We start from the raw sequence: 14,597 nt of genomic DNA, 5'->3' as shown, positions 1-14,597 counted from the left end.
TGTAAGAGGGCCCAGCCCACTGGGGATGGTGCCATCCCTGGGCAGTTATATCAAAAGAGTAGCTGAGTAAGCTGAGGAACAAGTCGGCATTCCTCTCGTCTCTGCTTCAGTTCCTTCCTCCACTTCCCTTGATGATGGACTAGAAACTGTAAGCCAAGCAATATCTGCGAACCTGAGACCATTGTAAGTACTTTACAGCTTTTAGCCATATGAATGACATAAATAAGGATGCCAGCAGGGACAAACATCCTAGGAAAGAAATTTGAAGGATATTTACCTCTTTTGTTTTTTGAGACAGGGTCTCTCTATTATGCAACTCTGGCTGTCCTTGAACTCACTGTGTAGATTAGGCTGGCCATGACTCAAGGGGATCCACCTGGCTTTGACTCTGAAGTGCTGGGATTAAAGGTGCGCATCACCATGCCTGGCTTGGATATCTGCTTCTTAACTAGACCCTCAACTAGTCCTTTTTTATTCATCTGCATGCCACACCCTGACCTTAAAAGATTACCAGTGCTTCTAATTACTAGAATTTATAGGTTCTTGGGAGCAAATTAATTTGCTTCATATAGGCTTTCCTTTTGTAGCCAATTAACTTTTTGTGTTGTAAATATTCATTATCCAATTGGTAGGTGGCTAGTGGATCACTAAAATGTAACTGACTAGTGCTATACAATCTAAAATAATATTTTGGATATATCAGTTTAAATAAAACTTACTTAAATTGATTTCACACTTTTATTTTAACCCATTTAATACAGCTATTAGAAATTCTGAATTGTGTTTCTACAGGATGGTGTTGCTGTGTGCCTTACACAGTTTCGACCCTTCTCGTCTGCTATCCTGTTTTCTAGCATTCTGTTTAGTCTTGTAGGTTTATACCCTCTTTCATTTTGGGAGGTGTCTAGGGGAAAGTAAAGATAAATGCATGTGTTACACCCTCCATGTTTAACTGGGAGTTCTCCCTATACTTTCCAGGACCTAGTTCTGAGATCTACAGTCTCAGGACTTTATGACGAGTCACCAACTGCATGGCCAGCTAAAATAAATTACTGGTAGTTCTCTGAACACGGCAGGAAACTCAACTTTCTTTGCTTGATTTTCTTTGAATGCACCCCTGGCCCCTCTCACCTGTCTGCCTATTAAATAAAGACCTCAAACTACACCCCAGCAGAGCCTTTCCTGACTCCTCTTTGCAGCTGAGCTGACTACGGAGTCCAGAATTTTGTTTAGATATCCACTTGTTTCTCAATGGAATCCATTTGATTCATCACACCCTGTGATGCTAACTTCAGAGTTTGATGTGTACTTTAAAACTAAAAGAACATTTGTTAAAGAAGTAGAGACAGGTGGCATAGGGTCAAGGTTTTGTAGCATGGAAAGGCTGGCTGAAAAGCTTCATAAGAATAGTTGTTCTAAGCTGTTTCTTCAGATGAGTTTTTGACAGATGAAGATGACATCAGGGATTTTCCAGGTACAGCAAACAGAATGAGTAAAAGTCCCCTCGAAACAAGAAAATTAGTAGCGAATGAGTCATCCTGTTTCTAAAGAGCATTGGTAAGACTAGATCATGAGGCCCTTAAGGTCAGATAAAGAAATGTGATGTCATTCTGAAGGTCATGGTAGGTTCTGGAAGGCTTTGAGCTACGGGGATAACTCAGTAGTCTTGTGTTTTGGTTTTATCGCCTTTGGTTGCAGATGGAGTTGTGCAAGCGATGTGCATGAACTGAAGTTGGGAAAGTGAGTGCCTCCTGCAAATGAGGCAAGGGTTTAGAGGTGGGTGGTGAACAAGGATAGAGAGGAACGAAAACCCGCCAGATTTAGGCACTAGGATGCCCGTGCCTGGGTGACAGCTGGGCTCGGGCGAGCGGGAAGGTGGAAGCTTGCGGTTGACACACAACCGCATCGCCCTAGGGCACTCGGCGTAGCGGAGGGGGGGGGGGGGGAGACACGCGTCTTGTCCCTCGCGCGCCGCCGTCTGCGCAGCCCACGGGTCCGTTGTGAGCCGGCTTGCGCGCTGCGGTTCCGGTTCCGGTTTCAACTCCTGGGCCCCGCGGTACGCAGCTATGGCGTACTCCACCGTGCAGAGAGTGGCTCTGGCCTCCGGGCTCGTCCTAGCTGTATCGCTGCTGCTGCCCAAGGCCTTCTTGTCCCGCGGGAAGCGGCCGGAGCCGCCGCCGGGCCCCGAAGGTGAGCGCAGGCCATGCTCGCGGGCGGTCTTGGCCTCCACACCATTCCCCTCAATGGCTTGCATGTCATCTTGTCACCTGTGCCTGAACTTAAGAGTCAGTAGGTTTCCCCTTTCTACCATGAGTCTGTAGGAACCTTAGTTGGTAGTGGAGTTTCAGCTTGTTTTGGGGTGCTCACTGGTTCAGCCTTTTGTTGCCTCTTATAATACAGCTTGATCTGAGGTTGGTGCTGCACACCTGAAATGCTACCATTCCAGAGTCAGGAGGATCACTGTAAATTCAAGGCCAGTTGGCCTCCTTAATGAATTCCAGGCCAGCCAGCGCTACATAGTAAGACCCCGTCTCAAAACAACAAAATTTTGTTCAATAATTTAAACCATTTTTTCTTCTTGAGGCAGAGATAAGCAAGTTACTGTACTCCGCATACCGGTTAATTCTTGTTTTTTGGCATGAGTGTGATGTTTCAAAATCAGTGCCCTTGACTATTACAGTCTGGCAGTTTTACAGAATCTGTAAATGCATGGTCCTGAATGCTGGGAGAATAGACTGGAACAATTTGCTGTTGTTCTCAAAGTTCTGCTGGTAACTTTGTCTTGTGAATAATCCCTGTAACATCCTTGAGCCATGTGAACAGTCGGTGAACGTTTCCTCTGATTTCAGCCTGTTGGTTGCTGGACAGCTCCCTTTGAACTGTAATCCTCTTTGAATTTGTGCATATTGGCTGTCCTTCCATTCTCTGGAGCATTAGAGATTAAAAATACTATAAATGCAAAGCGCCATGCTCTAGGGGCTAAAGGCAGGTTGAGCACATTATTCTGCCTGCAGAATGTGTTTGATGAGCTTTCCTTGAAAAATTGCCATCCCCCCCTTTTCTGTCATAACAGAATTCAAAAAGTCTTGCTCATTTTTCTTTCCTGTCATTGTTTTTTGTCTTGAAGAGTGATGATCTTCAAGGCCATCTTCAAAATCTGTGATGATCCTGAACAGTAAAGAGTAAAACCCCCTTCCCCCTGGTTCAAATAGCTTAAAGAAGTACTATTGAGTGTGAGTGGAAGACACTTCTGCTTCTCAGTGTTGTAGATGGTATAGAGTTCATTGTAGATGTGACTTCCTTCCCTTGAGAATCCAGGCACTTATGGTCAGTGTTCCCATCTTGAGGGTTTTGCCCTTTATATTTTTTTCATTCCTGAGATGCTCATCTCTTGCTTCCTTCTCATCAAGTTTCTGCTCAGATGCATCCTCTTTAGATTTTGCCGGATGACCCCAGTTAAAGTAAAGCTCCCCTCAGGACCACTTTAAAGGTGGTCTTGACCAACAGTTATGGTATATCCTATCATATGTCATGCACACAGTGTGCAGACACTCACTGAATTCCAAGGAACAGGAATTAGGTCCCCACCTCAGACAACTCCTGGTTTAGTAGGTCTAGTAGAGGAAAACAGATGAGTACCAATGTATCAGTTGCTGGTATTCATCTGGTCTACACTGGGAACAGTGGAGATGAACATATGCAACAATTTGTTTTTGGAACTTAACAAAGGCTTTATAGTTTTTTCTTTCTTTTCCACCCCAAGATCTAGTACATGTACCATGCAATTTGTCTGTTTGAGCACATAAGTCGATTTCTTTTGCATATTCACAGTTGTGTAGACATCACCCCATTAAATTTTTCATCACCAACCCCCAAGGTAATCTGTACATTTTAGCTGTTATCACCCTCCACATTTCCCCATCTGTAGTCAAGGGCAGCTAGGCATCTTTTTCTGCCTCTGTAGAATTACCTATGCTCTTCCTAACTGGCTTTTTGTTTTGTTTTGGTTTTTTGAGACAGAGTTTCTCTGTGTAGCCTTGGCTGTCCTGGAACTCATGCTGTAGATTAGATTGGCCTCAAATTCACAGAGCTCTGCCTACCTCTGCCTCTGAGTGTTGGGATTAAAGGTGTGCGCCACCTCTGCTTGGCCTGACTGACTTTTTAAAGCTAGCATAATGTCTCAAGGTTCATTTATCTTCTAGCATATGCTTCATCCCTTTTAATGGCTGAATACTAGTCCATTGTGTTGATAGGTCACATTTTACTGATCTCTTTGTTAGTTGAGGATTTTTTTTTTTTTTTTTTTTTTTTTTTTTTTTTGCCTTTCAGCACTTAGGAATAATGCTACCATTTGTTTAAAGATTTCTGTGTGGACTTACATTTGTGATTGGAACTCAGAGTGTGATTTTCTAGTTGTATAGTTATATTTTACTTTTTGAGATACTGCCAGATAGTTAACAAACCAACTTTACCGCTTTAAAGGCCTATTAGCAGTATGTGATGGTTCTGATTTCTCTGCATCTTGCAAAATGTAGGGACAAAGTTGAAATGACTCCAGCCATCTTGGGTCATAACCACCATGATTGCCCTTGAGTAATCCTAGTTAACTTCTGACATAGTTTGTAGACAAAACCTTTAGAGTGGTGTTTGGGACTGTATGAGCAGAGCCCAGTGCTGTTGAGAATGTGTCTGACATCTTTGACATTAGCTTGAGATAAACACGGTGTGTTCCTGGGTTTGGAGAAACCATTCTGTCCTGATGGTGCCAAAAGCATCCTTCTTCTGACCCAGATAATGGAAAGTCACCAGACTTCTTGCTGTTTTGACCACCATACATCTGTCAGTTAGTCCCAAATAAATGACATTGAAGTCCTGGGTCTGTCTACCTTGCACCTTGCAGCTGGTGTAGCATTCATTGCATGCCCTTCTGATTACAGCTGTCCTAATGAGTCAGAAGTGTCATCTCCTGTGGTTGTATTAGTACTCTCTGGTGACTGATGGCATTGAGGAACATTTTTGGAGGGGGATGTGTGTGTATTTGCTTTTTGTATATCTTCTGTAGAGAAATATCTATTCAAGTCTTTTAAGAATTGGGGAGCTCGTCATTTTGTTGTTGAGTTGTGTTACTAGATACTCCATTTACTAGTCAAATATCTTCTCCCAATCAGTGTGTTGTGCTCACTTTATTCAAAAAAGAAAAGTTTTAATTTTGATGAATTTCAGGGTTTTTTTCTTTTGTTACTTTTAGTGTCAGATATGTCTAAGACAAATCATTGTCTTATCTGATGATTTATTCCTATGCTTGCCAGTTCTATTGTTTATGCTGCTGCATTTACATCTTTGGGCCTTTGAAGTTATTTTTTGGCATATGATAGGAGGCAAGAGTCCAATTCTATATGGGGGTGTATAGTTGTTCCAGCACCATTTATTGAAAAGACTGCTCTTTCTCATTGAATTGTTTTTGGCACCCTTGTAAAACTCACCCAGCTATAACATGAGTTCATGCCTACATTTTCATTCTGTTCCAATAGTCTACCCATTGCCCCCCCCCCACCTTTTTTTTTCCCCAGAGCTGAGGACCAAACCCAGGGCCTTGCACTTGCTAGGCAAGCGCTCTACTACTAAACTAAATCCCAAACCCCCACATTGCCCTTTTGAAACTATAAAATTGCAGTCCTGTAGGTTTTTCTTTTGCAAGATGGTATAGGATTTTATGGGTCTTGTGACCAGCATTTTAGTATTAATTTAATAACCATTTCATTGATTCCTGAAAGAAAACAATAACAATAACAAAGAGCCAGATTTCACTAGATTGTGTTGAATCAGTTTTGAGAATATTGCTGTCTTACTGATGTTAAGCTTTCAATCTATGAACACAGGATTTCTATTTATCTAGATATTTTTCTTTCAAAGAACTTTCAGTTTTCAGTATTTAACACTTGTTTTGTTAAATATACCCCTCCAGGGCCGGAGAGATGGTTCAGTGGTTAAGAGCACTGGCTGCTCTTCCAGAGGTCCTGAGTTCAATTCCCAGCAACCACATAGTGGCTCACAACAATCTCTAGTGTGATCCGATGCCTTCTTCTGGCATAAAGGCATATATACAGATAGGGCACTCATACATAAAATAAAAATTTGTTTGAAAAAAAAATATATATACCCCTCCCTAACTATTTTCTTTTTGATTCTATATTGTGAATATTTTGAGATTGTTCCTTGTTAGACCATAGACACATGATGCTTATGTGTTGAGCCTGTGCTTTGCCACTTGCTGAACTTGTTTATTAGGTTTTTTGTTTGTTTGTTTGTTTTTTAAGAAATGTGAAACTTTTTTTTTAAAGATTTATTTATTATGTATAGTGTTCTGCCTGCATGTATCCCTGCAGGCCAGAAGAGGGCATCAGATCCCATTATAGATGATTGTGAGCCACCATGTGGTTGATGGGAAGTGAACTAAGGACCTCTGGAAAAGCAGTCAGTGCTCTTAACCACTGAGCCATTTCTCCATCCACATATTATTATTTTTTTAAACATAATCATGTTGTTTTCAAATGAGAGGGTTTTACTTTCATTCTAATCTACATCCCTTTTGCTTCTTTTTTCGTGCTTAACTAGACTAGCTGGAGTCTAGTACTGTGTAGAATAGAAGTGATAAAAGCCAATATCCTATCTCAAGAAGAAATTTCTTGTATTGTTAAATATAGTGTGGGTAGGGGTGACTTAGTTGTCCTTTATCAGACTGAGGAAATTTCCTTTGTGTATAGTTCGTTGAATGTTTTTGATCATGGGTTGAATATTGAATTTTATCAAATGCTTTTACACTGTCAAGGTGATTGTGTGGTTTGCTTTTAATTCCATTGAAATGGTATTTACATTAATTGACTTTTAGCTATTAAACCAACCTTGCATTCTTTGGCTAAAAATGAAGAGGCAACTCTAAAAAGTGTGTGTGTGTGTGTGTGTGTGTGTGTGTGTGTGTGTGTGTGTGTGTGTGTGTGTTTCTTTTTCCATTTTTTTTAAAACTGTTGAGAACTAGGACCTGACCTAAGGTTCCCTGAGGCCCTGATGCATGGAGAAGAACTATAGCTCCTTTTCTAAACCAGGAATATACTTGGTAGAGTCAGTAATAGCATGGGGCAGGGCCGTGGGGGAGCTATGGTTTAGGATCCCAAGAACCCAACTTGTCTACCCTAAGGGGCTATGTTTATCTATCCCAAGGCCCTTAAGATATCTTATGTTCCTTTTTTGCAACATTGCTAGATTAGTTTCCCACCATCTTTGTCCCATTGTATAATTTTTTTGCTGGCATTGTCCCATTTTCCCTTCCAGAAAAAACTGTATATAAGATAATGTACTTCTTTTTGTTGTTGTTGTTTGTTTCAAGACAGGATTTCTCGGTGTAACAGCCCTAGCTGTCCTTAAACTCACTTTGTAGACCAGGCTGGCCTCGAACTCATAGAGATCCACCTGCCTCTGCCTCCAAGTGCTGGGATTAAAGGCGTGTGCCACTACTGTCCAGCTGGTGCTATACTTCTTAATAAGCTTGCTTGGCAAAGGACATTATTTATGCAAGACCTCTGACCCCAGCTTTACTGTTTTCTTTATCTTTTCTTCTCCTGGAACTCTCCCTTAGACCCTGTCATTAACCATCCAGTGGAAGAGAATTTCAAATAGAGGAAACATAGGGTCTTGAAAAAGGCCTAAGAGTTTTGAGGTCTGAGACCAAAGATGTTGACAGAAAAGACCAAGTTGTGGAACAATTTTCTTCTGTAGTTGAGGAGTCTGGATTTTATCCTAGTCATCATAAGTTACAAGAAAAGTGTTGTAAACTGTTACAGTCTTGGGTGACTGATCATTTACCCCAGTGGGAACAGGGAAGAAGAAAGGCCACGAGATGTTGTCCTTTTTTTTAAATGGTTGCTTCCTTTTTTTATTTTTTATTTTATATTTTATTTTTTTTGGTATTATTTTATTTTATTTTATTTTACAATACCAGTTTTACATATCAGCCACGGATTCCCTTGTTCTCCCCCTCCCTCCCCTCTCCCCTTCCCCCCAGCCCACCCCCCATTCCCACCTCCTCCAGGGCAAAGCCTCCCCCCTCCAAGACTGAGATCAACCTGGTAGACTCAGTCCAGGCAGGTCCAGTCCCCTCCTCCCAGGCTGAGCCAAGTGTCCCTGCATAAGCCCCAGGTTTCAAACAGCCAACTCATGCAATGAGCACAGGACCCGGTCCCACTGCCTGGATGCTTCCCAAACAGATCAAGCCATTCAACTGTCTCACGCATTCAGAGGGCCTGATCCAGTTGGGGGCCCCTCAGCCATTGGTTCATAGTTCGTGTGTTTCCATTGTTTGGCTATTTGTCCCTGTGCTTTATCCAACCTTGGTTTCAACAATTCTCTCTCATATAAACCCTCTTCTTTCTCGCTAATTAGACTCCCGGAGCTCCACCCGGGGCCTAGCCGTGGATCTCTGCATCCAGATCCCTCAGTCCTTGGATGGGGTTTCTAGCATGACAATTAGGGTGTTTGGCCATCCCATCACCAGAGTAGGTCAGCTCGGGCTGTCTCTCGATCATTGCCAGCAGTCTATTGTAGGGGTATCTTTGTGGATTTCTGTGGGCTTCTCTAGCACTTTGCTTCTTCCTCTTCTCATGTGATCTTCTTTACCATGGTCTCCTGTTCCTTGTTCTCCCTCTCTGTTCTTGCTTCCTTTTAAGCCATAGCTGTCTGAATCAGCAACTGCAACTCCGCTACTACCAGCAGCAGTTAAGCCAAGGGCTGTAGCTGGAGGGAATTCTGTTCCCTCGGGCTCCAACTCTTTCACAGCCACAAGGGAGCTTAACTAAACCTTTCTCCCTCTAAAGAACTCAAGATTCAAAGGTTAAGGTGGAATTCTGCGCTGTAGAGGCTGAATAGCAAGTAGCTCACCCCCTCTCCTTTCTCGAGTCCTCCAAAAGCTTCTCACTCCTCCTTTTAAAACCTTTCTCACCTGGCTCCTTCCTACCACTTCCTGTCAGCTAGATGCTGACTCACCCTCCTGACCTCCTGACCTCAGGTGAATTGTTTTTAATCAAACATATTTTTGCATCATTAAACGTTCCAGAGCATAAACAAAAGTAACACACCTTGAAATAATATTCTACCACAACGAGACTTTATTACTTGTATCTCTGGAGTTTTTTTTTTTCTTCCTGCTATGATATCTCTAGCTCCCTTATCCACTCCTCATAGAATGTAGTTGGACTCAAAGATCCACCAGCTTCTGCCTTTTGAGTGCTGGGATTAAAGGTATGCCCCACCACACCGGGCTTTAAGTTTTTCTTTAGTTTCTTTTTCCAAGTTGGAAACTTAGCTGGGTAGGCTCTTGCCCTGAGGTCACCACTCCCTTTATTCCATTTCTTAATCTGTTTATCTCCTTGAACACAGGGTTTAGCTCTATTCCACTTAACTCCATTCCTTTTCGTTATAAATCTTCATTAGAGTTATCACTAATAACTACATGACAGAGTCTGTACTAGGTTGTTTTGAGATTTCCTCTGCCAACAGAATTAATCTAAAACTTTTCACTTTAGCCTCAACTAGACTCTTTGGACAAGGGCCAAAAGCATCCACTTTCTTCAATAAAATATCACAAGAATGACGTCTAGGCAACATACTAAAATTCTTCTCCTCTGAAACCTCTTGAGCAAGCCCCCCCACAATTCATCAAATCACACTCAGCACCACTGCCTTCCATGCTCCTACTAGTATGGCCCACTAAGCAGCACTTAGCCTAAGTTGACACACAGCTCTCCCCTCCTCAGAACCCTCCAGTGGCTTCCACACTTGCTGGGATAAAGGGGCAAAGTCTTTATGTGACCTAAAGCCTTTTGTAAGCCTTGTCCCTAGCTCCTTCTGCTTTCCCCTTTCTCCCATGTTGTTTTGGTCACACTGGCCATCTCCTGGCTATTTCTTGAACATTCTGGACATGCTCTTGCCTCAAGGTGCTTTTATGTGTGGTTCCCTCTGCCTGATGGGCTCTACTTTGCTCTATCAGTATGTCTTTTCTTCCTCCTCCTCCTCCTTTTTTTGGTGTACCAGTGAGTTTATTGGGGTGACTTGCAGAGGCATAAGTGACTCAAAGACAGTTGTGTGACTGAAAGTCCACCTATATGAGTCACAAAACTCAAGAGGTAAGGCCAGCCTGAGCTGCACAGCATGATCCTCTCTGTCCCTAATTGCCCCAAACTGCCTGCCCCCTTCTTTCCTTCTCTCTCTCTCTCTCTCTCTCTCTCTCTCTCTCTCTCTCTCTCTCTCTCTCTCTCACACACACACACACACACACACACACACACACACACACACACACACAGATTTTTGAGACAAGTTTTCTCTGTGTAGCCTTGGCTATCCTGGAACTTGCTGTGTATACCAGGCTGGCCTTGAACTGACAGAGATCCATGTGCCTCTACTTGCCAATGGCTGGGATTAAAGGTGGGAGGAGCCACCACCATGTGATTTAGCCTAATCCTGTCTCAACATTTTTTTTTTTGTAATGGGTTTGTACTGAATTTCATTAGAATGTGCTTTGACATTCTATTTATTTGAATTTATCCTGGTTAGAATTATTTTCTCAATAAAAATCTCTTGGCTTTATAAAATTTGGAAAAATTTTAGCTATTATTCTTCAAATATTTTCTGCATCCTTTTTTTTTTTTTAGACTGTAATCGCACTTATTTTAGACTGTTGTCTCAGGTTCATACTTTCCTTTAAATTGCTGAGCATATTTATGACTCTTAACATGTGCCAATTCCAATATTCCTATCATTGTTGTCTTCCAAGCCCTTTTTTCTTCTCTTGGTTATGGATCACATTTATTTGATTCTTCAAAAGTCTAAGGATTTTGAATTAGATGCTGAATTTTTCAGGTATTACAGTTTATCTTAATTAACTTCCTTTTTTTTTTTTTTGTTTCCCAAAAGGCATTTGACCTTGTTTTGTGGTTACGTAAACCATGGACTAGCACGATCCTTTAGGGGTTGCTGTGGGGATCTGTTAGCATGGGTTTAAAACAGTCTTTTTTATTTTTATTTATTTTTCTATTATCAGCTTTATACAATACAAATTCTTATCCTAATAGTAAAATGTTTCATTGAGGCTTGCCCAGTAATTGAGTAAAACCAAAACTTATTATAAGCAGTCATCCTAGGGACCCTCCTGCTATGTAGCCTTCCTGGTTCTGTGGGTTGTAGTCTGATTGCCCTTTGCCTAATAGCTAGTATCCACTTATGAGTGAGTACATACCATGTTTGTCCTTCTGGGTTTGGGTTACTTCACTCAGGATGGTATTTTCTAGTTCCATCCATTTGCCTGCAAATTTCATGCTGTCATTGTTTTTCTCTGCTAAATAGTATTCCATTGTGCATATCTACCACATTTTCTTAATCCATTCTTCAGTTGATGGGCATCTAGGTTGTTTCCAGGTTCTGGCTATTACGAATAGTGCTGATATGAACATAGTTGAGCATGTATCTTTGTGGTATGATTGAGGATTCCTTGGGTATATGCCCAAGAGTGGTATGGCTGGGTCTTGAGGTAGATTGATTGCCAATTTTCTGAGAAAATGCCATACTGATTTCCACAGTGGTTGTACAAGTTTGCATTCCCACCAACAATGGAGGAGTGTTCCCTTTGCTCCACATCCTTTCCAACATAGACTGTCATTAGTGTTTTTGATCATAGCCATTCTGACAGGTGTAAGGTGGTATCTCAGAGTTGTTTTGATTTGCATTTCTCTGATGACTAAGAATGTTGAGCATTTCTTTAAATGTCTTTCAGCCATTTGAGATTCTTCTTTTGAGAATTCTCTGTTTAGCTCTTTAGCCCATTTTTTAAATTGGATTGTTCAGTATTTTGATGTCTAGTTTCTTGAGTTCTTTATATACTTTGGAGATCAGTCCTCTGTCAGATGTGGGGTTGATGGAGGTCTTTTCTCATTCTGTAGGCTGTCTTTTTGTCTTATTGACTGTCTTTTGCCCTACAAAAGCTTCTCTGTTTCAAGAGGTCCCATTTATTAATTGTTGTTCTCAGTGTCTGTGCTGTTGGTGTTTTATTTAGGAAATGGTCTCCTGTGCCATTGCGTTCAAGAGTACTTCTACTTTCTTTTCTATCAAGTTTAGTGTGACTGGATTTATGTTGAGGTCTTTGATTCACTTAGACTTGAGTTTTGTGCATGGTGACAGATATGGATCTATTTGTAATCTTTTACATATTGACATCCAGTTATGCCAGCACCATTTGTTGAAGATACTTTCTTTTTTCCATTGTATAGTTTTGGCTTCTTTGTCAAAAATCAGGTGTTCATATGTGCGTGGTTTAATGTCAGGGTCTTCAGTTCGATTCTATTAGTCTGTATGTCGGTTTTTTATGCCAGTACCAAGCTGTTTTTATTACTATAGCTTTATAGTAGAGCTTGAGGCCAGGGATGGTGATGCCTCCAGAGATTGCTTTATTATACAGGATTCTTTTAGCTATCCTGGGTCTTTTGTTTTTCCATATAAAGTCGAGTATTTTTCTTTCCAAGTCTGTGAAGAATTGTATTGGGATTATGATGGGGATTGCATTGAATCTGTAGATTGCTTTTGGTAAGATTGCCATTTTTACTATGTTAATCCTACCTATCCATGAGCATGGGAGATTCTTCCATTTTCTTATATCTTCTTCAATTTCTTTCTTTAGAGACTTAAAGTTCTTATCAAACAGGTCCTTCACTTGTTTAGTTAGTGTTATCCCAAGGTACTTTATATTATTTGTGGCTATTGTACAGGGTGATGTTTCTGACTTTTTTCTTATTCTTTTTATCATTTGTGTATAGAAGGACTACTGATTTTTTTGAGTTGATCTTGTATCCTGCCACTTTACTGAAGGAGTTTATCAGCTGTAGGAGTTCCCTGGTAGAATTTTTGGGGTCACTTATGTATACTATCATATCATTTGCAAATAGTAAAAGTTTGACTTCTTCCTTTCCAATTTGTATCCCCTTGATCTCCTTTTGTTGTCTTATTGCTCTAGCTAAAACTTCAAGCACTATGTTGAATAAATGTGCAGAGAGTGGACAGCCTTGTCTTGTTCCTGATTTTAGTGGAATTGCTTTGAGTTTCTCTCCGTTTAATTTGATGGTGGCTGTTGGCTTGCTGTAAATTGCCTTTATTATGTCTAGGAATGTTTCTTGTATTCCTGATCTCTCAGACCTTTATCATGAAGGGGTGTTGGATTTTGTCAAAGGCTTTTTCAGCATCTAATGAGATGATCATGTGTTTTTTTTTCTTTCAGTTTGTTTATATGGTGTGTTACATTGACAGATTTTCATATGTTGAACCATCCTTGTATCCCTGGGATGAAACCTACTTGGTCATAGTGGATAATTTTTTTGATGTGTTCTTGATTCAGTTTGCCAATATTTTGTTGAGTATTTTTGCATCAATGTTCATGAGGGAGATTGGTCTGTAATGCTCTTTCTTTGTTGCATCTTTGTGTGGTTTGGGTATCAGGGTAACTGTAGCCTCATAAAAAGAGTTTGGTAATGTTCCTTCTGTTTCCATTGTGTGGAACAATTTGATGAGAATTGGAATTAGTTCTTCTTTGAAAATCTGGTAGAATTCTGCACTGAAACCATCTGGTCCTGGGCTTTTTTTTGGTTGGGAGACTTTTAATGACTGTTTCTATTTCCTTAGGGGTTATATAGGTCTCCACATAGTTAAAAGGGAGGTGTATTTTGTGGGGTAACTTACAAGTGAATGGATAGTTTACAGAATCTGGGAAAGGCGTGGCACAGTCCGGTGGTGTTCTCTGGAGAACTCTGCTCGGTCTACCTCCAGCGTCCAGGGTCCAGCAACCAAGAGAGTGGTGCATCTGGACCTTGGGTCTTCAGGGTCCTCCTTTGGCCCCGCCTTGTAGGTGTGACAGTTACCAAAGCCTCAATGGGGGTTGGAACTTCCAAATCAAAGCTGGAATGGCTACCCACTACAAAATTGTTTATCTGGTCTTGATTTAATTTTGGTATGTGGTGCCGCTCCAGAAAATTTTCCATTTCTTTTAGATTTTCTAATTTTGTGGAGTACAGGTTTTTGAAGTATGACCTGATGATTCTCTGTATTTCCTTGTTGTCTGTTGTTATGTCTCCCTTTTCATTTCTTATTTTGTTAATTTGGATATTCTTTCTCTGCCTTTTGGTTAGTTTGGATAAGGGCTTGTCTATCTTGTTGCTTTTCTCAATGAATCAACTCTCTATTTCACTGATTCTTTGTATTGTTCTCTTTGTTTCTATTTTATTGATTTCTGCTCTCAATTTAATTATTTCCTGGTGTCTATTCCTCCTGGGTGACTTTGCATCTTTTTGTTCTAGAGCTTTTAGGTGTGCTGTTATGTCACTATTGTGAGATTTCTCCATCTTCTTTATGTGTGCATTTAGAGCTATGAATTTTCCTCTTAGCACTGCTTTCATAGTATCCCATAAGTTTGGGTATGTTGTACTTTCATTTTCATTGAATTCTAGGAAATCTTTAATTTCTTTATTTCTTCCTTGACCTTCTTCTTCTTTATGTCTTCACTGAAA

General features: G+C 40.8%; 1 protein-coding gene across 4 annotated transcripts in view; it reads left to right on the top strand.

The window, feature by feature from the left end:
• The first annotated feature begins 1,993 nt into the window (after positions 1-1,993).
• Ric3 (RIC3 acetylcholine receptor chaperone) overlaps positions 1,994-14,597 on the top strand; it is a 51,651-nt gene continuing 39,047 nt past the window's right edge. Inside the window, exon 1 of one of the 4 annotated variants that reach the window (XM_006978559.4) lies at positions 1,994-2,190. In XM_006978559.4, the coding sequence (XP_006978621.1) occupies positions 2,067-2,190 (124 nt within the window). In that variant the 5' untranslated portion in view covers positions 1,994-2,066. The remainder of the gene's footprint in view (positions 2,191-14,597) is intronic. The other 3 variants (XM_006978560.4, XM_042281581.2, XM_076549931.1) reach the window with 3 other exon arrangements.

The sequence above is a fragment of the Peromyscus maniculatus genome, chromosome 1, assembly GCF_049852395.1.
Source record: "Peromyscus maniculatus bairdii isolate BWxNUB_F1_BW_parent chromosome 1, HU_Pman_BW_mat_3.1, whole genome shotgun sequence".
Classification (NCBI taxonomy): Eukaryota; Metazoa; Chordata; class Mammalia; order Rodentia; family Cricetidae; genus Peromyscus; species Peromyscus maniculatus.
The sequence above is the reverse complement of the archived record's forward strand: the minus strand, read 5'-3'. Positions and strand labels throughout refer to the sequence as shown.